Consider the following 23967-nt stretch of genomic DNA (forward strand, 5'->3'; position numbering starts at 1 on the left):
GAGCCTTGGAATGAGCTCTTATTAGCTACTTTCGCCAACCAATCACCAGCCTGGTATTCTGCATGGAAGATGACACATGTTTCAACACAAATAAAACATCACATATTAACCCTTCAGTAGTAGGCATGATGTACTGGAAGGTAGGAGAAAGTCTAATGTGAGAGTTGGCCAAAATCGTCCAAGAGCAAAATTTAGTAATGACCCATCCACCAGGACATTACAGAGACCTGGTGGTTTGCTTCAATTTTATAATGAATATCAATTTTTATCAGTTAGGAATGGAACATGGATGGAGTCATATTAAATGGAGAAAGAAGCAATTACATCTGATAAATTATATTACAACATTCACCTGTACTACTGATTCTTGAAAAGTTTGATGGAAAAGTGGTAGTCATCTGTACCTACCTCCATAATAAATCCTATTTGAGGTTTTTATCAGATTTAATGTTGGCAGCGATATTATTCTGCAGCTAATCCACAACTATTTTTAGTTACATTACTATGCACAGCACAGCTACTGTTCGAATAGTTTGTTTTTTTGTCTGTTTTATGTTTCCTAGAGAACAGGTTGACCTAGTTCTTTTTTATCCTTTTATACAAAGAAAAAAGAGCAGTTATCACAAAATGTAGAAATTTAATAAGATGCAAGAAAAATGTTCAACTTAGAATCAAAAATGCAAAACTGTCTGAAGCTTACTACTTTGTTGTATCCTTGTAATTATTATTAAGTATTATTTTAACACAGGGATCAAATGTATACATAATTCATAATTTCTAAACATTTTAATAATAAGATTAAATCACATTTAATTGTTATTATGTTCAGTTCCTGTCTTGGAACAAATTAAAAAGATGCAGTTCTCAAACTTGAAACATCACTGTGGCTCACTTTCCCCGTTTATACATTAATGCAATATTTTTCCACTTCACTGGTACTTTATAATTCCTCAAAAAACTCAGTTTGCACTTTGAAAGCCAAACAGAAGACCTTTCCGTCTGTGTCCTGCTTGACCCCCAAACATCAGTTTACACTGACATATATGACAGTGTTGTTACCGAACCCACTTAATGACATATATAGGCATAAACTGCTGAAGGGCGCAAAAACGAATGTCTGCTTATTACCTTTTTGATCACAGATTCGGACTGTTTTGGACTGTTGCCACTTTTTCTAAGTATCTTAGTGGAATAATCTTTGTAGCTTGTAGCTCTCAATACAAGTGATATAAAATATAGCCTTGGCTTGCTGGCTTCTGAATTCTAAACACATATTTTTTACCATCCTTACAAGTTTGCCATTTTTTGTTTGTCCCGTGCTCTCTGAATGCTTTTTGAATCCTTTTTAAATCCAACTCTCCATTAAAAACCCCTACCACCTAGCAGGGGTGTAACTAGGAGAGGCAGGGCCCCATAGCAGACTCCTGAATGGGACCTCCTTACTGCATAAAAATATACATATTGCACTCATATATACAGACACATTTATATACCTATATACATATTCTTACAGTTATTCACTCATACACATGTATACACTCTTACACACATTTATACACTCTTACACACAAATGCACATATATAGAGCATATACACATCACATACTGTCAGACAAAAATTCGAGTGTGGAGCAGCACCGTGTAGAAAGATAAAAAACGGGTGCAAAAATCTTCCAAAAGGGTTTAGACATCACCCACCATGGTAGCAAAAAACAGCGATGAAGCAGCACTCCGTATAGTGAAAAAATCTTGCTTTTATTCCACCAAAATCTACAATGTGCAACGTTTCACCTTATCATTAAAGGCATTTTCAAGCATGAAAATGCCTTTAATGATAAGGTGAAACGTTGCACATTGTAGATTATGGTGGAATAAAAGCAAGATTTTTTCACTATACGGAGTGCTGCTTCATCGCTGTTTTTTGCTACACATCACATACAGTGCCATATACAGACATACAGCATAAATACATATACACAGTATATAAGCATCACAGATACACACACACATATACAGTATAAATTACAGATATATGATATATATATATTATGCTGTACAATCTACAATATAATATGTATTGTATGATGTACATCCCCCATTCTTTATTGTTAGGTCAGATGACGGGGCCCCCTGACACTACCCCATAGCAACTGCTATGGCTGCTACCACTTTAGTTTTGCCCCTGCCACTCCGAGTGGTTACTACACAGTAGCTTCAACTATGGAGGTGCCAGATGTCCCCATGTGTTACAAAGAGGAAATTTGTAGGGAGTCGGGTTAGACTACAGGAATCAGTGGGAAGCAAATATGCAAATGTCAGGAGTTACATCAGCCTGGCATGAAGTCTGTGATCAAGAACACAGTCAAAAGCTGGGGGTAAAACCTCACAGGCAGAATTCAACTTAGTTATATAATGTAATGGTTACTACTAATGGTTAAATCACGTTTTTTTTTAAAGTATCTGATTAGTACCAAATGTGTTCAATAGTTTTTCTAAAACAAAATCATAGAACCTGAACACATTCATGAATTCACATCTTCTTTCCTTTACGTGAACTAGACATCTTGATACACAGCTTTTTTTAAAACATGTGGTTTTAGCCTTAGGCTATTTGGCAATACAGCCATGGGAATCTTGAGAGTGACACTCAGTGTATTCATTCAGAAGGTCTAGCTTACTGTTACACTACATCTTCCTTCCTCTGGGCTTGAATGATCAGAACTATTCATGCACTTTGAAACTGAACTTGGTTGTGACATTTGCTGACCTGATATTTTTCATCCAAGTTCAGTCCTATCATTTTTACAATTTGAACAGGTGTTGCTGTCATAGTGTCAGCTATAAAGAGATTGGGACTGGCATATATTACTGTAAATGTGAAAGGAGGATTTAATTTGTTTTAAGTGCGCTCTCAGTTATGTATATATTTATATGATGCTAGCAATAAGTGGATTACTATGCTCTTGGTGTTTCTTTAACCCCCCACAGATTATTGTGCTATTTATTAATTCATACTCTACTGAATGTACCACATTTGGAGAGCTTTATTTTTGAGTCCTTTCCCACAAAGGTCACTTTAGGCTAAATGCTGTATATTTAAATTGTAGATGTTTATAAACTGTATATTACTGAAATTTAAAGGAAGGTAATATTAAAATTATATGTAGCATTTTCAAAGGCACATTATAGGCTTTTGTTGATCTAGTTATATAAAAAGAACAGCATGTTTAATATAAATTCCATATAATTTTTATTGTATCAAAATGTATTACAAACAATACAGATTCCATTGTGAATTCTGATGTAGATCAGTATACTGGTCACGTACCTTTTAGTCAAAAAGTCTGTATATACATAACTGTGCTACTGCATGCCATTGGAGATGCATATAACAATTCCCTCACATACTATACGTGTAGAAGGGTATCTGTAATCAGACTCATCATACATCAGTACTTAATCTATGTTGTTCAGCATTAACAGCTACAGAACCTTCCCCTTGGCATACACTAGGCTGCTCTAACCGACTGTCACAGCAAAGTGCAGATCAGGCGTGTAACTAGGAGAGGCAGGACCCCATAGCAGACTTTTGAATGGGGCCCACTTCCTGCTTAAAAACATACATATTACACGCATACATAGACATGCAATTCTATACCTATACACATAAACAAACAGATCTTCATCCATACAAATACATTTAAACACATATGAGCACACATATAGAGCATATAGACACACATAGAGTACCTTATAAGACATACAGCATTTATACACACATACAGTATATACACACCATAAACACATCACACATACAAACACATATACAGCTTATACACATCAAATATATTTTATATATATATATATATATATTATGCTGTAAAATGTGCACATCATCCATTTTTTTTTGTGTCGGGTGGGATGATGGGGCCCCCTGACACTGCGGGCCCCATAGCAGCTGCAATGGATGCTACCACTGTAATCTATTAATCTATTAAATAGTGCTGGAAGAACACATATCATTGCATTTACATATGGTCCTTATCAGAAGAATATAAATATAGCAATTTTACATCTCTTTGGGTTAATATATCTTTTTAGTGGTTTGTACTACATTTTTTTATAGACTCCTTTCTCTTTATCACAGCCATAATATAAGCCTGGAACTAGTATTAGGGGATCTCACTGCTTCTTATTAGAAGATCATTGGAGTCATTTATTTTGCTGCGAACCTCCCGCGTTCGAATCCAGTATAGATGACAAGCATTCTTTATATGCAGTATTCTGAATTCCTGTCATCATCTGTTCCCTGGTAATATGATAATCCCTATGACAGCTACTACTGTGATTTGTTTCCAAATAAAAGATTGCACTTCATTCATTCAGTACTCCAAGGCATTCACTTGTCTATTGCTCAAAGTGTGAACTACAGTATTCTTAAATCTTCTGACAGCAAGTCTTGCCTGCATTTGTCCTCTTATGGAATGCTGTGCACTAGGCAAGAAGCTAAAGTTCTGTACATCATGCCAGCATATGGACAACACATTTGTCTATTACAATCGCTAACTTAAAAGTTATGTATATGACTTAGTGACAAGGCTGCAAGGCCAATAAACTAAAAGGTTTTTAACTTACCATATATACTCGAGTAAACCAGGTGCCGCTTGGGCTCCGGTCCCAGGTGTCGGCTAGTTCGATCTCCCGCGGTGGTCCAGAGGATCCACTAATCCTGGCAATAAAAAATGCATTTGTGCCGTATTCTTGTGGGTTTGGATTTTACAGATTTCACTGTATGCCCCAAATGACATGTCTACTTTGGGTCAGTACGATTACGAAGATACCAAATTTGTATAGGTTTTATAATGTTTTCATACATTTAAAAAAATTAAAACCTCCTGTACAAAAAAAGTTTTTGGGATTTTGCCTTCTTCTGGTACTAATACTAAAAATGACGTTTACAATGTTATCATTTTTAGGACTGTACGACCTTTTGATCACTTTTTATAGAATTTTTCAATTTTTTTCAAATGGCAAAAAAGTGCCATTTTCGACTGTGAGGTTACGGGGTTAAACACAGGGAAAACGGTTATTATATTTTTATAGATCGGGCATTTTCAGAAGCGGAAATACCTAATGTGTTTATGATTTTTACTGTTTATTTATATTCATATCAGTTCTAGGGAAAGGCCGATAATTTGAGTTTTTAGGTTTTTTTATTATAATGTTTTTTTTAACTTTTTAAAATTTTTTATTATTTTTCAGACTCCCTAGGGTACTTTAACCTTAGGTTGTCTGTAAGATCCTATCATATACTGCCATACTACAGCTGATAGCACATTGCAATGCATTGGTTAACCCGAAGATCCGAGGCTACAATGGCAACGCATCGCCACTCCCCGATGACGTTACGCCCATGCGCCGCCATCTTTTTGAAGCCACTGTCAGCTTTGCTGGCGGCGATCAGCGAGAAAACACCCGTGATTGGTGCTGGCACCGATCGGGGGTCTTACCAGTAAGCCTTTGCTGCAAAATGCAGCAAAGATTTACCGGCTATGGAGAGTGCTCAGCCCGTGAGCCCTCTCCATGCACCCGCACCCGGCATGTGACATAGTATTACGTCACATGTCGTTAAGGGGTTAAGCATGCTCCCTCCATCAGCTGCGCAGCCTTGTCCCAAAGTCGCTGGTCTCCACATGCCCAGTAGAAGAGAACAAATCTGGTGCATGCGCACATTGGTGGCTTCGGAAAAGGCCACACAGCTGAAGCTGAAGATGCGTTGGAAGGCGGATTAACTGAGGCTACTTGGGTGTGGAGTAACTTTTACTCCTGCTCCACGGCGAGACTACTCCATGCCTCAGTAGCCTGTGCTGATCATTTACATATAACAAAGATAACATTTTTATGTGAAATTACTGGATGTCAGTCTTAGCAAAAAGCACTATCAGGGTGAGAATTAGAGTAGGAACCTACAATTGGATCTATCTTGTAAGGTAGATCTGTGATGGAAGGTTTCCTTAAAGGTAATATTATTCCTTGTTCAATTATTGTATTCTGATGTACTTTTTATCCTTTTTTTTAAAAAAAAGATTTAAGCCAGTTAGGATGGATGTTACCTTACACTGTTAATAAAAAGATAATGGAAAGTAAAATGATGTTCTAACAGTAGCCAGACTTGCCTATTAGATTCTTTGCCATTCCAGTGCTTTCAAATGCTGGTCCAACCCAGGGAACTCTGCCACCAGATTTTACACCCCTGAATTAGTAGCTGAATTAGTACTATCCTTTCTAACAAGAACCTTATCCCTTAACCAGGGGCGGACTGGCCATAAGACCCACCGGGAGAAATCCCGGTGGGCCGATTGGTTTGGGGCCGGTCCGGGGCCGGTCTGGGACAGGTGGGGTCGGTGGAAAAGTAAAAACACATGGAACTCACCTGTCCGATGCCCCGACGCTGCTCCCCTGCTTGATTCAGTCCGGCCGCGGTGACAGCTCCGTACGGGTCGGCGTCGCACAGACCATGACGTCGGCAAGCGGCTGACGTCATGGTCTGTGCGACGCCAGCGCGTACGGAGCTGTCACCGCGGCCGGACTGAATCAAGCAGGGGAGCAGCGTCGGGGCATCGGAGAGGTGAGTTCCATGTGTTTTTATTTGTATGTACTGTGCTGGCGCTGTATGATGGGGGATTTGGCTGTATACTAGCGGCAGTGGCTGTATACGGGGGGCAGGGGCTGTATACTGGGGGATGTGGCTGTAAACTGGGGGGTGTGGCTGTATACTGGGGGATGTGGCTGTATACTGGGGGATGTGGCTGTATACGGGGGGCAGTGGCTGTATACGGGGGGCAGTGGCTGTATACTGGGGGCAGTGGCTGTATACTGGGGGCAGTGGCTGTATACTGGGGGCAGTGGCTGTATACTGAGGGATGTGGCTGTATACTGGGGGATGTGGCTGTATACTGGGGGATGTGGCTGTATACTGGGGGATGTGGCTGTATACGGGGGGCAGTGGCTGTATACGGGGGGCAGTGGCTGTATACGGGGGGCAGTGGCTGTATACTGGGGGCAGTGGCTGTATACTGGGGGCAGGGGCTGTATACTGGGGGCAGGGGCTGTATACTGGGGGCAGGGGCTGTATACTGGGGGCAGGGGCTGGCAAGCTGTATACTGGGGCTATGGGTTGGCAGGCTGTATACTGGAGCAGGTGCTGTATACTGGGGCTATGGGCTGGCAGGCCGTATACTGGGGGCATGGGCTGTATACTGGGGGCATGGGCTGTATACTGGGGGCATGGGCTGTATACTGGGGGCATGGGCTGTATACTGGGGGCAGGGGCTGTATACTGGGGGCAGGGGCTGTATACTGGGGGCAGGGGCTGTATACTGGGGGCAGGGGCTGGCAAGCTGTATACTGGGGCTATGGGTTGGCAGGCTGTATACTGGAGCAGGGGCTGTATACTGGGGCTATGGGCTGGCAGGCCGTATACTGGGGGCATGGGCTGTATACTGGGGGCATGGGCTGTATACTGGGGGCATGGGCTGTATACTGGGGGCATGGGCTGTATACTGGGGCTACGGGTTGGCAGGCTGTATACTGGGGCTACGGGTTGGCAGGCTGTATACTGGGGCTACGGGTTGGCAGGCTGTATACTGGGGCTACGGGTTGGCAGGCTGTATACTGGGGGTATGGGCTGGCAGGCCGTATACTGGGGCTATGGGCTGGCAGGCCGTATACTGGGGCTATGGGCTATATTCTTGTACATAGGGAGCAGTATTCCAATATATTTTACTTAGGGGCAGTAGTATTAAAGTAGTTACATTCTTGTTTATTGGAGAAGGTATTGTAGTATGTTTTTAGTGTACATATATGGCAGTATTAAGTTGTGTGCTCTTAAAATAGAAGTGTTATTCCTTTACAAGGAGGCAGTATGAGTCTCTTTCTCTGGGCTGTACATGTTGATTTAGACCATCTATAAACAGTTTGTATGGAGTTTAGTAACTCACATCACAAGGCCACACCTACTTGTTTTGACTCCGCCCACAGAATGGGGCCACTTTTACAGTTTTTTCCAGGGCCACTTTAAATTCCCAGTCCGCCCCTGCCCTTAACCCTTTCACGACCCGTGACGTAATAGCACGTCACGGGTCGGCCGCGGGTGCACGGAGAGGGCTCACGCGCTCCATAGCCGGTAAGTCTTTGCTGCATATTGCAGCAAAGGCTTACCGGTAACACCCGCGATCGGTGCTAGCACCAATCACGGGTGTTTTCTCGCTGATCGCCGCCAGCAAAGCTGACAGTGGCTTCAAAAGGATGGCGGCGCGTGGGCGCCGCCATCTTTTCGAGGATTGCCGCTCCTCGTGATGTCATCGGGGAGCGGCGATCCATCGCCATGGTAACCTCGGGTCTCGCGAAGACCCGAGGCTACTTCGGGTTAACCCATGCATTACAATGTGCTATCAGCACATTGTAATGTATGAGTAGTAAAATCCCCATATACTGCCATACTGTAGTATGGCAGTATATGATAGGATCGTGAAGACCCCCTAGGGTTAAAGTACCCTAGGGAGTCTGAAAAGTACTAAAAATAAAAATAAAAAAAAGTTAAAAAAAAAAAATTATAATAAAAAACCCTAAAAACTCAAATCACCCCCCTTTCCCTAGAACTGATATAAATATAAATAAACAGTAAAAATCATAAACACATTAGGTATCGCCGTGTCCGAAAATGCCCGATCTATCAAAAGATGATAACGGTTTTTCACTGCGTTTAATCCCGTAACGGAAAATCGCGCCCAAAGTCGAAAATGGCACTTTTTTTGTCATTTAAAAAAATTAAAAAATTCTATAAAAAGTGATCACAAGGTCAAACAGTCCTAAAATTGATAACATTGTAAACGTCATCAAAATCCTCAAAAAACGACACCACCCACAGCTCAGTACACCAAAGTATAAAAAAGTTATTAGCGCCAGAAGATGGCAAAATCCCCCAAAAAATTTTTGTACAGGAGGTTTTAATTATTTTAAATGTATGAAAACATTATAAAACCTATACAAATTTGGTATCCCCGTGATCGCACCGACCCAAAGAATAAAGTAGACCTGTCATTTGGGGCGCAAAGTGAAATCCTTAAGATCCAAGCCCACAAGAAGGCGGCACAAATGCGTTTTTTTACCAATTTCACTGCATTTGGAATTTTTTTCCCGCTTCCTAGTACACGGCATGGAATATTCAATACCATCACTATGAAGTGCAATTTGTTACGCAGAAAATAAGCCGTCACACAGCTCTGTACATGGAAAAATAAAAAAATTATGGATTTTTGATCATGGGGAGTACAAAATGAAAATGAAAAGACAAAAAAGGGCCAGGTCCTGAAAGGGTTAATGGTTCCTTTACATGACTGCAATGTTAAAAAAAAATCTATTTGTATCACCTGACATGGGTCCAATCACAGTTAGTGAATCCTACATACTCAGTGTGCAGTCACATGTTGCAGTTAAAACTACATCACAATCAGCGTTGAGGTGGTTTTAGGTGTAGCTTAGTTAATCTAAGTGAAAGATATATGTTGAACAGGTGAATGACATTTGTGAAACAGATTTCCCCTTCAAAATCAAATTCACTCATTCAGTGCATGTCTTTCACCTTTTAATTTAACAAAACTGCACCTAAACCCACCAAAGAACGGATTGTGATGCAATGTGTGACCGCACTCTCATTGTTCCCTGCAATGCCCTGCCTTCTTGACCCTGATTGACAAGTCTCACTGCTACCAACATGCCGCCTGTATAGACCTAGTACTTGTGGACCATCTGCCAATATTCAACTACAAACATATACCGCTCTCCTTACTTTCCCTGGGGCTGTTATCAGTGGTAGGAAATTCTACACAATGCCTTGCCGAAAACCTGAGAGAGACCACTGAGAGGTTAAAGAGAATTCCTGATGGAGGAGTGAGAGAGACAGCAGTTGTGTTTGATTTGGCTCCACTATATCATTAACCACCCACTCAGAAAGGTGACCCTGTCTGTGTGAAAACAAAATCAACCTTCCTCCTCCACAGGAATTTTCTTCAACCCAGTTTGTGGTGTCAGCATCAGTGAACTTGACTGTATACTGCAGCTCGACCACCTTCATGACTGGAACAGCGGACATCAATAAAAGTCTTTTTCAGAAGGATGGTAGCTCCCATGGAATCCCATGGATAGAGGCATCAGTGTAATGTGTATATAATCCATAAATGGGTATCTGGAAAAGGCCCTAGTTATGAAGAATGGATATATATGATGGGTAGAATTCTGAATTATTTGGCTCCTTTGATATGATTTATGAGTTTTATTTATTATTACAGTCTGGGCTTGGGGGGGGGCATTTGGGGAATCAAGATTTACCTGTCACCACTACCTGTTGGCAACCACTACCTTCGAGCATCTCACAAGGATTCCATCCCAGCCTTTATCTAGTCAATTCATTCATTAATCATTCACAAATCATCTTTTCTTTATTATGTAGGTGAGGCTGGTGACATGGAGAGAGAAAGTGATGTCACCCCTGTTACCCCTCCCTTGTTCATGGCTGTGTGTAAAGTATAGTAAAGCATTGCTGGTGTCTGTGTTTTATCTGCTGACATGCTGTGTTCTGCTGTACACACGTGTGAGACACAGGCATCACCTACACAAGTGCCTGACATGTTCTGCTATAACATGGCTGCATCTTGGAGCTTTTGTATCTCTTCTATACACACACAGGCTGAAGGGGCCATGTGTGCCAGAACCAGGAAGCACATGGAGGAGCCATTACACCATTGTAGATCACATGATTATACAGGCTGTCAGTCAAGCACTGGGGGTGTGGCTGTGCCTCCCACTCATGAATAAGCTGGACAGCTGAATACGATAATGACGCATTGGACATCTCTCAGGTCATTTGCATACAACTTTAGTACCTGATAGTTTAAGTTTACAGGCATGTAGAGGGACATTGAAGGGATTGGGGCAATGCTTTCTGATCGCAGTTTATGAAAATATATTAAGTTTCGGTGGTTAATTAGCCTGACAGGTTCTTTTTAAGAATAGAAGTATTGAATTTTGTTGAACATTTATGTATTTTTATGTATATATTTTTATGTAGGGGAATCATGGAATGTTATTTGATATTAGCTTCTCTATTATAGAAATTTGCTGAGAAAAATAATTATTTTGTAATATATTAAGTTGTTGATATTATGGCGTGTATTATGCATTATGCATCCTTAATCAAAAGGTACTGTGTCAGGTTTGTAGACGGGAGTCACTGGTGACAGGTTCTTTTTAAAGACCAGTGGCCCGGGATGGACAGCGGAACAAAAATTTGTCATTTTCGTTCTCCCGGACCCGTCCCTTCCGCCTGCCAGGGGTGCTTGGGTGTGCCAACAGCACCTGCACATTTTGTCTGTAAAGGTCTGGCTGGCCACCCACATACCACATCTGCGTCCTACACAGCAGCCCGCGCATACCAGCCAACACAGACACTGTCCTGGCTGTCTCAGCCTCCCACCTGTACACTCGTTGATACACGAACAAAACCGCCCATCTGCTGGCACAGATGTCTGCCCGGCCTGCACAGCCAGCCTCTGTACACCCCCAGTCTGCCGGCACAGATTTCTGCATGCCCGTCCACCTGCTGGCACAGCCACCCAGCCGCCTGCCCAAAATGCAAGCACCTCTATATGTATTGTACATATATATACATATATATATATATATATATATATTCTGATGTATATGTGTGAGTCTATATCTGTATGTATGTGAATATGAGTTTATAAATGTATGTGATCTTATAAACGTGTGTGTACACACATGTACACACATGTATGTAAAACTGCTATGGGGCCCAGCCTCTGTGAAAGACCCAACATAAAATTATTCATATTCCTGCACAACGGCTTTAAGGAAAATTCTGACTTGCACAGGCAAACATCTCTGGGGAGAGCATAAAATGTCAGTCAATCAATATTCCTCATCCAACCATGTGCTTGAGAAATCACTATATGCACCAAAGAAGACTGGAGGCTGTAATCACCGCTAGTGTACTTATATCAGTGCAATATTTTCGTTTTTCCTTTTCAGTAAATTGAGAAAGATTTGTAACATCCAGCTTTCACTTTGGGTACTGAGCAAAAAATAATGGGGGACCTTTTTAATCCTAGCATTTGGCTTTTACATAACCAAATGTGGAAAACTTTAGAGACTTTCTGAATCCATGTTATATACATACACTCACCGGCCACTTTATTAGGTACACCTGTCCAACTGCTCGTTAACACTTAATTTCTAATCCGACAATAACATGGCGGCAACTCAGTGCATTTAGGCATGTAGACATGGTAAAGACAATCTCCTGCAGTTCAAACCGAGCATCAGTATGGGGAAGAAAGGTGATTTGAGTGCCTTTGAACGTGGCATGGTTGTTGGTGCCAGAAGGGCTGGTCTGAGTATTTCAGAAACTGCTGATCTACTGGGATTTTCACGCACAACCATCTCTAGGGTTTACAGAGAATGGTCCAAAAAAGAAAAAACATCCAGTGAGCGGCAGTTCTGTGGGCGGAAATGCCTTGTTGACGCCAGAGGTCAGAGGAGAATGGGCAGACTGGTTCCAGCTGATAGAAAGGCAACAGTGACTCAAATCGCCACCCGTTACAACCAAGGTAGGCAGAAGAGCATCTCTGAATGCACAGTACGTCGAACTTTGAGGCAGATGGGCTACAGCAGCAGAAGACCACACCGGGTGCCACTCCTTTCAGCTAAGAACAGTAAACTGAGGCTACAATTTGCACAAGCTCATCTAAATTGGACAGTAGAAGATTGGAAAAACGTTGCCTGGTCTGATGAGTCTCGATTTCTGCTGCGACATTCGGATGGTAGGGTCAGAATTTGACGTCAACAACATGAAAGCATGGATCCATCCTGCCTTGTATCAACGGTTCAGGCTGGTGGTGGTGGTGTCATGGTGTGGGGAATATTTTCTTGGCACTCTTTGGGCCCCTTGGTACCAAAAGAGCATCATTGCAACGCCACAGCCTACCTGAGTATTGTTGCTGACCATGTCCATTCCTTTATGACCACAATGTACCCAACATCTGATGGCTACTTTCAGCAGGATAATGCGCCATGTCATAAAGCTGGAATCATCTCAGACTGGTTTCTTGAACATGACAATGAGTTCACTGTACTCAAATGGCCTCCACAGTCACCAGATCTCAATCCAATAGAGCATCTTTGGGATGTGGTGGAACGGGAGATTCGCATCATGGATGTGCAGCCGACAAATCTGCGGCAACTGTGTGATGCCATCATATCAATATGGACCAAAATCTCTGAGAAATGCTTCCAGCACCTTGTTGAATCTATGCCACGAAGAATTGAGGCAGTTATGAAGGCAAAAGGGGGTCCAACCCTTTACTAGCATGGTGTACCTAATAAAGTGGCCGGTGAGTGTATATAGTCTTTCCATTGATTTTTCTCTTCCGATTTAGTTGATGAAAATATAAGGCTGACAGATGGCCTTGGCAGACATTTATAGCTTAACTGTATTCTATACAACACATATGATCTAATGCTGTAAAACAACACTGTGAAAAAGGGTTACAGCTGTGTGTTCACTCCAGGGACTGGAATAAACTGTATACTGCAACAGTTGTTCATGTTATTTGCAAAATGTCATCTGTACTTCAACGGTTCCTCAAGAGAATTTAGGAAAATAGACCAATCCGAAGTATGTAGATGCTTTAGATTGGTCTTTTTTATTGAGTTGTCTTGAGGAACCATGGAAGTTTCTTATCACTGATTGATATGTGTGTAACTTGAAGCATAAATAGAAAGTACTGGACTTTTCAAAAATGTTATGATTATTTAAACAAAGCCTTTGAGAGCATTGCCATGCCACATTTCAACTATTCCATAAAGAAGATCTAGAATACACAATACAGTGTTAGGCCTCATGCACAGGGACGTAATGGGGACCGTGATCTGGCCGTTCAGGGGCCCCATAGATGTCTATGGCATTGGTCATGATGAAGTTAGCACACACTGTTTCACCGCACCGTGACCATGCATGGAAAAATATAAGACATGACCTATATTTTGCCATAATACGGGGCTAGCCGAAAGTCTTTCTATGGAGAGGGAAGGGTTGAGGAGCGCTCATCCCTCCTCTCTTCTGCACCATGCTGAATGCTCGCCTGGGCCGTAGTCCACTTGTGTGTATGAGACCTTAGTGCAGTGGTTCTCAACCTTTCTAATGTTGTGACCCCGCAATACAGTTCCTCATGTTGCGGTGACCCCAAACCATGTACAAGAATATTGTATTTGTGCCAAAAAATGCAATCAAATCGTGGCTCCCATGGCTTTAGGCGACCCCTGTGTTTTGGTCGTTCGACCCCCGCCGGGGTCGCGACCCACAGGTTGAGAACCACTGCCTTAGTGGGTTAAAGCAAAAATAGCAGCATTGTAGCGAAATCTTCTTACTACTATGTAGATGAAAAAATATCCTAATGCATGCTTTCCATATTTATATTTGTCAGTAGTATTCTGTTATTTGGAACACGTCCAGGAATGCTACTTTACCTATGTCACCTAAACTAGAGTCAGAGTTCGGTTTGAACGGGTAATTGCAGAAATGCCACTTTGGGATGTGGTCTGTTCCACATTTCTGTTATAATTTTCAGGCCCATCTTTTGTTTCTTATAAATTGTGTAGAAAGGGGGTGGATCCCATTGGTCAATAAAATAAATATACATCCCAGTAACACATATGTCATATTTAACAAAAAAGAAAGAGGGATGTCCAAATAGCAGATAATAAAGTATAATTTTATTTAATAAACAAAGAAGTTAGTTTAAAAACAATTAAGAAGCACACACATGTGCATATATACATACATATCCCTCCTGTTGCATAATTACATGATAAGATGGTAGAAAAGGTATATATATATATATATATATATATATATATATATATATATATATACCTGTAAATATATGAATGGTATTCAGGGGGTATATAAAATATGTGAAAAATAACCACATTATTGCAGTCCTCAAAAGTAAAAGAAATAGTAAACAATATACAAAATTACCTAATGCTGTTAACATTTTTTCTCATTTTTTATAGAATCTAAAAGGAAAGAGGAGTCAGCATTATTGCATACTTCAAGCAGCTTTGAAGAAGATGTTACTATGTTTACAAACTCTGCATCAGAATATTTGCCACACAATGAGACAAGTTATAATGGAAACGTTTCACATATCAGACGAAAACGCTTTATTTCTTATCCAAGATATGTAGAACTGATGGTTACAGCCGATGTAAAAATGGTGCGCCATCATGGCAGAAATCTACAACACTACATTCTTACTCTTATGTCAATTGTAAGTAATGATGATAATATTGTCCACTGTCAATCACTATTCCCTTGGCATATCACTATGCTCAACCGTGGCCATAGTATTCAAACATTTATCTTCAAAAATGCAGAATATGCTGCTTATTTGCAATCTTCAATTTTTGTATCAAATTGATAAAAAAATAGTATTTGTGGTTTCATCCATAGGCCTGTTTTACACACTGCAAACCCTGGATACTGTACAGCTATATCTAACACTATAGCTATAGCTATATGTAACACTACAACATTTTCAATCCATGGAGGATAATTTGAGTAGTTGGAGTTTATTTGGAGCAATTTGATTATTGGAGAAAAATTTAGAGTGAAATGGCATTTCTAGAATGATTTTAAAGTAAATTTTCTATCTGTGTGGAAGCATAAAATTCACTTGCAAATAACGCAGTGCTTTCACATGGTCTTTGTCGCTAGCTAAGGAGTAGATCCAGGACTTGGTTGCAAAGATTTTGAAGACAATTAAGTCTAGGAAGTAAGAAGATTCCTCTGCAGGCATGTGGAGACTTACAGCCATTGATGCTAGAATATGCAAATACAGTTTTCCAGGATGGGATAAGGAAAACATTGCCTCTTCGCTACCTTGTAAAGCAGCTCCCTTAACATCAATCATTACTTTTTCAGAATTCCCAATGACATTATACAGGACACGAGCTAAACCAGTATATCTATTCCATAGGGAAAAGATGCCCAATAGATATACTGGTTTGGCTTTTAGCTCACATCATTTTATTAGGGTTTCTGAAAAAGTTCCTTGTTCCATACAGGAAAGTAAATTTGCATATTTCCCTGAACCATTAATGCATTCCCTATAGATAAAGATTTCACTGCAACTTTTTTGCATTGTAAGAAAAAAGTGTTAGAGAAGCATTAGCCTTGTATGCATATATGTTCATGTAAGACTAAATACACATTTGCCCTGCAGCCAAGCCACCAGCATTAAGCTTCACTGAATCCTTATCCTTTTCCATTAAAAAATGAAAAATACATCAAAGCAGTAAAAGCGGCCCGTGATTGTAAATAATCCTATAACACTTGAATCTAGCTTATAGTGGTATATAGTGTTGTCATTCTCAATGGGATCCTTTAGTAATCTGTATAATAGCATTGGTTACTTCTCCATGGGTAAGCTCAGTATATTTGAAACAGAATTCCGTGGTTTATTTTCTGATACAAGCATGAGTAAATGGTTTCTATATACGGATGCTATGCTGTGTGCCAAGAGGAATGCTGTGTGATATCTGATATGATCACTTGTGTTAAACAGCCTGCACACACCCATGATTGAGAGACGCTGTAGAAATTTTTTGCCAATGTTAATCTCTCTGGTAAAATAAATTTGCTTAGAATAATGTTCATTTAAAAATGTCTTTGGAGCATTATTCTAATGTGAACCTAGTGAATTTTAGAGGAATATGATTTATTTAAATTTAAATCTAAAGAAGGGGATACACTCTAAGACAAATATATCAGGACGCCTCAGCTGGGTCCAGCTAGTGGATACGCCATCGTACAATTCCATTGCCACTTCATTAGAATTGCTCTTTAACCAGGCCTGAATGGGCGCAGGCTATAGAGTGTGCATGCCTCCATCAAACCTTTCCACTCCTAAAGACGCACTAGGTTTTATTTTTTGGGGAATTCACATTTATTGTTTAACAAAAAAATCTACATTTATTAATATTTTGTGCTCATCACATACATCAGCACAACCATCTGACATAATACATAGGGGCTTATTTATTAAGGGTCCTGCGGGCGCATTTTCATCGGGTTTCTCCACTTTTCTGGGAGTGCGCCGGGGATCGTGTTCGGATTATGTCGCAATTACGTCGGACTAAGAGAAGGATTTAACATTCAAATCTGTGCCGCAAGCCAAGCACTTACATGCACCGGGAAGAAGAAGGTGAACTCCAGTGGACCTGAGCGGGGAGCGACACATGCAGGATATCGGGCGCAGGATCTACGTGGATCGCGGCACAGTGCATCATCATCGAGGAACGCACCTCGGGGATCGCGACTCAGACAGGTAAGTAAATGTGCCCCATAATCTTCTGGATCCTTATAACTCACCAAAAATGAAATTTCATGCTGAATTGCCCCATGTGTAGCACTTTCCTTCAATGACGACTTCTTCAGGTAGCTGTTTGTAGCATTTTCAGCACAGTGATTTTAACCCATGAATTCAACCATGTCCCAGCCTCTTGGAGTATCTAAATGATCTACTAATACTAATGTATGACGTGGGCGAAGCTGTAGCAATCACTGCCACTAGGTCTTATTTTCAGGGGAGGCCTTATATTTCTAAGCTTGGAAAAAAATGTGCTTGGTCTTATTGTTGGGGGGTTTCTAATTTTCAGGGAATCAGGGTATCTGCTGTCTGTCTGTAACTATGAACTGTCTTACTTTTGCACAAACTTGATAATTGTTCCCCCAATTTTCCTGTGAATGTGTCAAAAATGCCCATTTGACTGGGTTTTCCAACAATGTTTTATATGTTTCTTTTTTTGAACAGATAGCTTTAGTTAACAAGTTCAGGTTGTTGCATGGTGTTTAAGCGGAGTGGATTGAAAAAAAGCAAAGCACAATCTGTCCCATACAGGTCTTCCTGCACTTTAGGGTGGCATTTTAATCAAATTGCCATCAGATCTGTCCCTTATACTTCTCTCTTTTTATAATGAACCCCTAATTGTGACGTTAAAAACTGCATTTAAATGCCGCCTAAGGGCTCATTCACACAACCGTAATGCCGATATGCGTCTGCACCATTTGCGGCCACATATCCGTCCCCATTGATCTCTATGGTGTCCGGTCACTGTGCAATGAGCACACATTGGGGCAGACTTGTCAAGTGTCTGAAAGTCAGAATATTTCTAGTTGCCCATGGCAACCAATCACAGTTCCCCTGTGATTCATGAGCACTGGTAAAATGAAAGCTGAGCTGTGATTGGTAAATCTGCCCCATTGACTCAACACACAGTGAGAATCCCTATAGCCGAACAGGCACACGTTTGTGTGAATGTACCCTGAATGTGTTTTTGACAACACTAGCTTGTTTATTGATTACTTGAATATCACTGGTTATTGTTACCAATTTATCTAATTTATATAACATTTTTAATAGGTTGCTGCTATCTATAAAGATCCAAGCATTGGGAATTATATAAATATCTTGATTGTAAAGCTAATTGTAATTCACAATGAACAGGTATGATATTTATCATATTTCTTCTTTTTTGGGATTCTATTGATCATTCTGAACTATACACATATACTACATAAAGTATACTTACACACAGTGGTGACCTATCCAATACAGGCAGTCCCCGCATTACGTACAAGATAGGTTCTGTAGATTTGTTCTTAAGTTGAATTTGTATGTAAGTTGGAACTGTATATTTTTTAATTGTCGCCCGAGCCAAAATTTTTCTGGTCTCTGTGACAATTGGATTTTAAAAATGTTGGGTTTTCACAAGAACCAGGTTTAACAATAAAGCTTGTAGCCCAGGGTTAAAATACAGTGGGGCACATTTACTTACCCGGTCCATTCGCGTTCCAGCGGCCGCTTCTCTGACGAGCGTTCGGGTCTTCCGGCGATTCATGAAGGTCCTGCGCCCGATGTCCACCAGGTGGCGCTGCTGCGCCGAAGTTCGCCGAGGTGCCCCTGGAGTTCATCATCTTCATCGTGGTGCATGTGAGTATGGCCCGTGCGACCATTTTTTTTAAAAAATGCAGCGGTTTTTCCGAATCCGTCAGGTTACCGTTCGGCCACGCCCCCCCCCCCCCATTTCCGTCGCGTGCATGCCAGCGCCGATGCGCCACAAACCGATCGTGTGTGCCAAAATCCCGGGCCAATTCAGGGAAAATTGGCGCAAATCGGAAATATTCGGGTAACACGTCGGGAAAACGCGAATCGGGCCCTTAGTAAATGACCCCCAGTAAATTACCAACATCCAGAGGTCCGTTTGTAACTAGGGGTCATCTGTAAGTCAGGTGTTCTTAAGTAGGGGACTGTCTGTATATAAAGCTTAGTGTATATGTGTGTGTGTGTATGTATGTCTGCTAAAGGAATCTGCACCGTTGCGTCTACAATCACCAAATATTCTACAGCCGCTCTCTGTGACTCAGGGAACATCATAGAGTAGGTTTTGAGCTGAAATTTGCACCCTGCACTTTCAAAAATACACTTATTAACCACCATATTCAGGGGCCATTGTCTGCTGCTGCTGTGGCAGTTAGAAGCTGGGCCATGTGTGGTTGCTGTTTTGCCATAGTTAATTAATATGAGCTCTCAGCTTTGATTGGTTACTATAGGCAATGAGTATAAGACAGCTTATGTGTGAAATGTCTGAGGTAAAACAGTTCCAATTTCCCATGGAAACCAATGCATTTTATAAACAGCTTTGGGAAAATGAAACTTGAGCTCTGATTGGTAGCCATGGGCAACTAGAACAGTTTTGCTCTCAGACACTTCTGACAAAGTGACAGTCAGAGACAGAGCCAAATACAGAGAAAGTCACATACTCACATAGACAGACAGTTGAAGACAGAGACAGAGATAGAAAACCTAGGTTAGAGACAGTCAGAGATAGTAAGAGACAGACACAGAGACAGTCAGAGAGACACTGAGAGAGATACACATAAAATATTTTTTTGTTAACCCAATTTTGTTATAGTTCAGAGCAGTTATTTACTATCCCAGGCAATGCTGGGAGCTACGACAAGTGATAATATAAAATTATCTTTAAGTGTGTACAAATAAAATAATAGGGAGCCCCTAGTTAAGTGTGTGCCACTCTATTGCTTTGTCTAGGTATCTTCTGGAGCCAGTTTACTGCAGTGATTGGCTATCCCCAGCTGTGCTATATACAATGAATGAATAAGCAAGGAGTGAGCTTGACCTGCAGCTTCATTCACTCAAAGATCTGGGCCACCATTTTAGACCTCAACAATGACCATGTCCTGCGTTTATCTTTTCCCCAGTAAAATATAGAACAGATCAGAGTTATCCATCTTTTTGTTGCAAGTTGTTTTTCATGTTCATATAGAAACTGTTGCAGACTGACAAATAGTATAGACAATAATATACTATGCTGTCAGCTCTTTCTTTCTCCTAATACAATGTAATACATTGTTTTGATACATATTTAATATTTGTAGCCATTTTTAATGTGCAGGATGGACCAGCAATCAGCTTTAATGCAGCTACAACTCTTCACAATTTTTGTGTCTGGCAAAGAACACAAAATATTCCTGATGACTCTCATCCCTCCCACTATGATACTGCTGTTCTTCTTACCAGGTATTATTTGTCAAAGTATGTTAATCATGCAGTACATAAAGCACTTGAGAAACCTTTAATCCCCCAGCAAAGGCTGTAACTGTTATCTGGGCCCAAGAGCAAAATTCCTAACAAGTCCCCCTCCCGCTAAGCGTGAACAACATTACTGAAACAGCATGGCTGTGTTCACACGGTGCGTTTTGATTGCATTTGAGACGCAATCCAAAGGCTCCAACCGTGATCACATGCTGATCCTGCATTACATTTCCATTGCATTTGTGATAGAAAAGGAATGTTATCTCAACACGTGATAACATCAGAAGCCTTTGGATTGCATCTAAATGTGCAGTCCAAATGCACCATGTACACTTGTCCAAAGTGAAAAATACCAGTTGTAAATGGAGATGTTATAGAAAAATAACACTTCCTAAAACAACATGTGCATGGTGCCTAAGGGTGCGGTCACACGTACCGCTTTGATTCAGTTTATAAGCGGAATAAACACGCATGCCACGGCCCAATAACATATGTGTTTCGGATGCGATTGGTAACCAATATCATGCTTTTCACTGGAAATGCATATGCAATCGAACTGAGTCCTGCCTCCATGCGCCAGCTTTGTGTTTGTAAACACCGCACTAGCGACACCTGTGGCTGCACCCTAAACAATGCAAGACATAGGGCGCTGGTTACTGATCACTTGTGTTTCCATGAAAACCCATTTGCTATCTGGCCGAGGCCCACCCCTGTGTGCTTGCATTGCGTTTCTGCTCCCTGAAGCTACATTTTGCTACACTAAATTTGAGATTTAATAACACAGTATATTCATATACCTATATATGCATATCCATATACATGCTAAATACAATATAAATTAAGCATATTAACACCCTGTTCCACATGAGCACATATAGAAAATACACATTATAAACATATGAACATATAAAGCATATTAATATACACATGAACATTAAACACACAATACACACAATCTAGATATAAACGTATGCAGTATGCAAATACAGTATACATGGAAATAAAATATGTACACCTTATATTAATATACCACATAATACTTACATTTCAGTCATGACTTCAGCAGAAGAGGACAGCATTAGAGGAGAAGCAGCTGGAGAGCACAGGAAGCATAGTGTCCCTGCACACCTCCTCCTCTCTCCGTCCCGTATATCTGCCATTTCCTGTAAGAGAAGAGTCTCTCTGACTCTGCTGAATGTTATTGTGCACAGCCTGCACCCTCGGCTCTCCAGAGGTGCAGGTTAGTTTGCATCCCCTGGCCCTGCCTGGAGGAAAACATCTACTGCAGTGCACAAGCTAGGAGCGCACTACTCCTGCATCTGGCCAGTGCCATGTATCTTGGGGTCTACGGGAAGATTGGAGCAGATATTAAAGGGAACCTGTCACCAGGAGACCCATTTTTAGCAATCCCCCAGTCCCCACAGAGCATAGTACATACACTACCAAAGTGTTTTTGTGTTAAAAATTGGTTTTATAGAAAAAAAGATATGTTATAGAGTACCTTTCATTAGCATCTGCTGTGTGACTAGGCAGTTGCCTATTGGGAGGATCTGGAAAGGAGCATTTCCCCCCCACCCTTGGGAAACATGTGACCTTTTCAAATATATGAATAACTTCCAACAGGAGCAGGGGGCAGAGGGGCAGGGGGCGTCGCTAAGCCCAGTGATGGGTGTTTTCTTATATTTGAAAATGCCACATGGAGGAGCTGTTCCCCAAGTGTGGGGGGAACTGCTCCTTTTCAGACCCTCCCAATTGGCAACTGCCTAGTCACACAGCACATGCTAATGAAAGGTACAATATAACACATCTTTTTTCTGTAAAACCTATTTTTTATACAAAAACACTTTGGCAGTGTATGTACTATGCTCTGTGGGGACTGGGGGAGTGCTAAAAATGGGTCTCCTGGTGACAGGTTCCCTTTAAATGGTGACAGCTGTGGGCCTGTCTTCCTGCGCTCCTGCACTATGCACATTTATTTGCTTCATGAGCTATAATTAGTGATTTAGTTATAATAATATTTTTTATTTGATCAGATTTATATTCACAAGAATGTACTAACACTTAAAAAACATGTATGAAACAATGATATTTTGAATCTTTACATGCAGGTAATGCCAATTATTGTAAAATTCTTTATTTTTATCTCTTTTTTTCTATAGAGAAGATATATGCAGGGCCAGTAATAAATGTGATACACTAGGTGAGTGACAACATTTGATGATTGAATGTAATGTTCTAGGAAGCCATCTAAATATTCGTAAAATTACTGTAGCTCCCTGTGTTAGAATACTTACCTTACCTTTAAAGGGATTGGCCACTTGACTTCACGTGATTTCTAATGTGTGTGTAAGTGTGGGGGGCAGGATCTTAGCTAATTTACCAATACACATGTTCTGCTCTGCTTTCTTTTACCTCATCATCCAGACATTTCTGTCCATAAAATGGCCACAGATGGAGGGTCATGTGATCTCTATCCGTCCATGAACAATTGCCAGGGTGATTGTTCATGGATAGATAGAGATTACACAATCCTCCATCAACAGCCATTTTATGGTCAGGAATGTCTGGCTGATGAGGTAGAAGACAGGAGCCCTCACTTTACATATCAAGAAAGCAGAGCAGAACTATTAATAGATGTATATTGGTAAATTACCTCATATCCTGCCCCCCCCCCCACACACACTTACATGCATGTTACAAAAAACATGAGGTAGCCAACCCGTTTAACAAATTCTGCCCTTTCATTACAATAAGTATGTAAATAGATGGGGTAAAATACTGTGTATTAACTAATTGTATGGCATTAGTTTATTTTACAAAATAAATGTTGTCATAAAGCAAGGACTACAGTGGGTAAATAAGTATTTGATACAAATCTGATATTGTCAAGTTTTTCCACCTACAAAGAATGAAGAGGTCTGTAATTGTTTTTCATAGATACACTTTTGCATAATTTTAAAAAAATCAAGAAAATTACATTGTATGGGGTTTTAAGTAATTCATTTGCATTTAACTGATTTGGCAAGCTCTGTGTAGCACTCTGTAATCTGTGAACGTTATATAAATAAAGGAATTATTATTATTATTATTGCATGAAATTAGTATTTAGTCACCAAACAACCAGTAATACATCTAGCTCTCACCTGTTAGTTTTTTTCATCAGAAACTCCTACTTCTCTGCATTAATTGAACTTGTTACCTGTATAAAAGAG

General features: G+C 40.7%; 1 protein-coding gene across 1 annotated transcript in view; it reads left to right on the plus strand.

The window, feature by feature from the left end:
- Positions 1-23967, plus strand: part of ADAMTS20 (ADAM metallopeptidase with thrombospondin type 1 motif 20) — a 146607-nt gene that overhangs the window by 23231 nt on the left and 99409 nt on the right. The window contains exons 4-7 of the mRNA XM_072146861.1: positions 15153-15409; positions 18563-18646; positions 20616-20740; positions 22915-22955. Coding sequence (XP_072002962.1) covers positions 15153-15409; positions 18563-18646; positions 20616-20740; positions 22915-22955 — 507 coding nt within the window. The remainder of the gene's footprint in view (positions 1-15152; positions 15410-18562; positions 18647-20615; positions 20741-22914; positions 22956-23967) is intronic.

Source organism: Engystomops pustulosus, chromosome 4 (assembly GCF_040894005.1).
Source record: "Engystomops pustulosus chromosome 4, aEngPut4.maternal, whole genome shotgun sequence".
Lineage (NCBI taxonomy): Eukaryota > Metazoa > Chordata > Amphibia > Anura > Leptodactylidae > Engystomops > Engystomops pustulosus.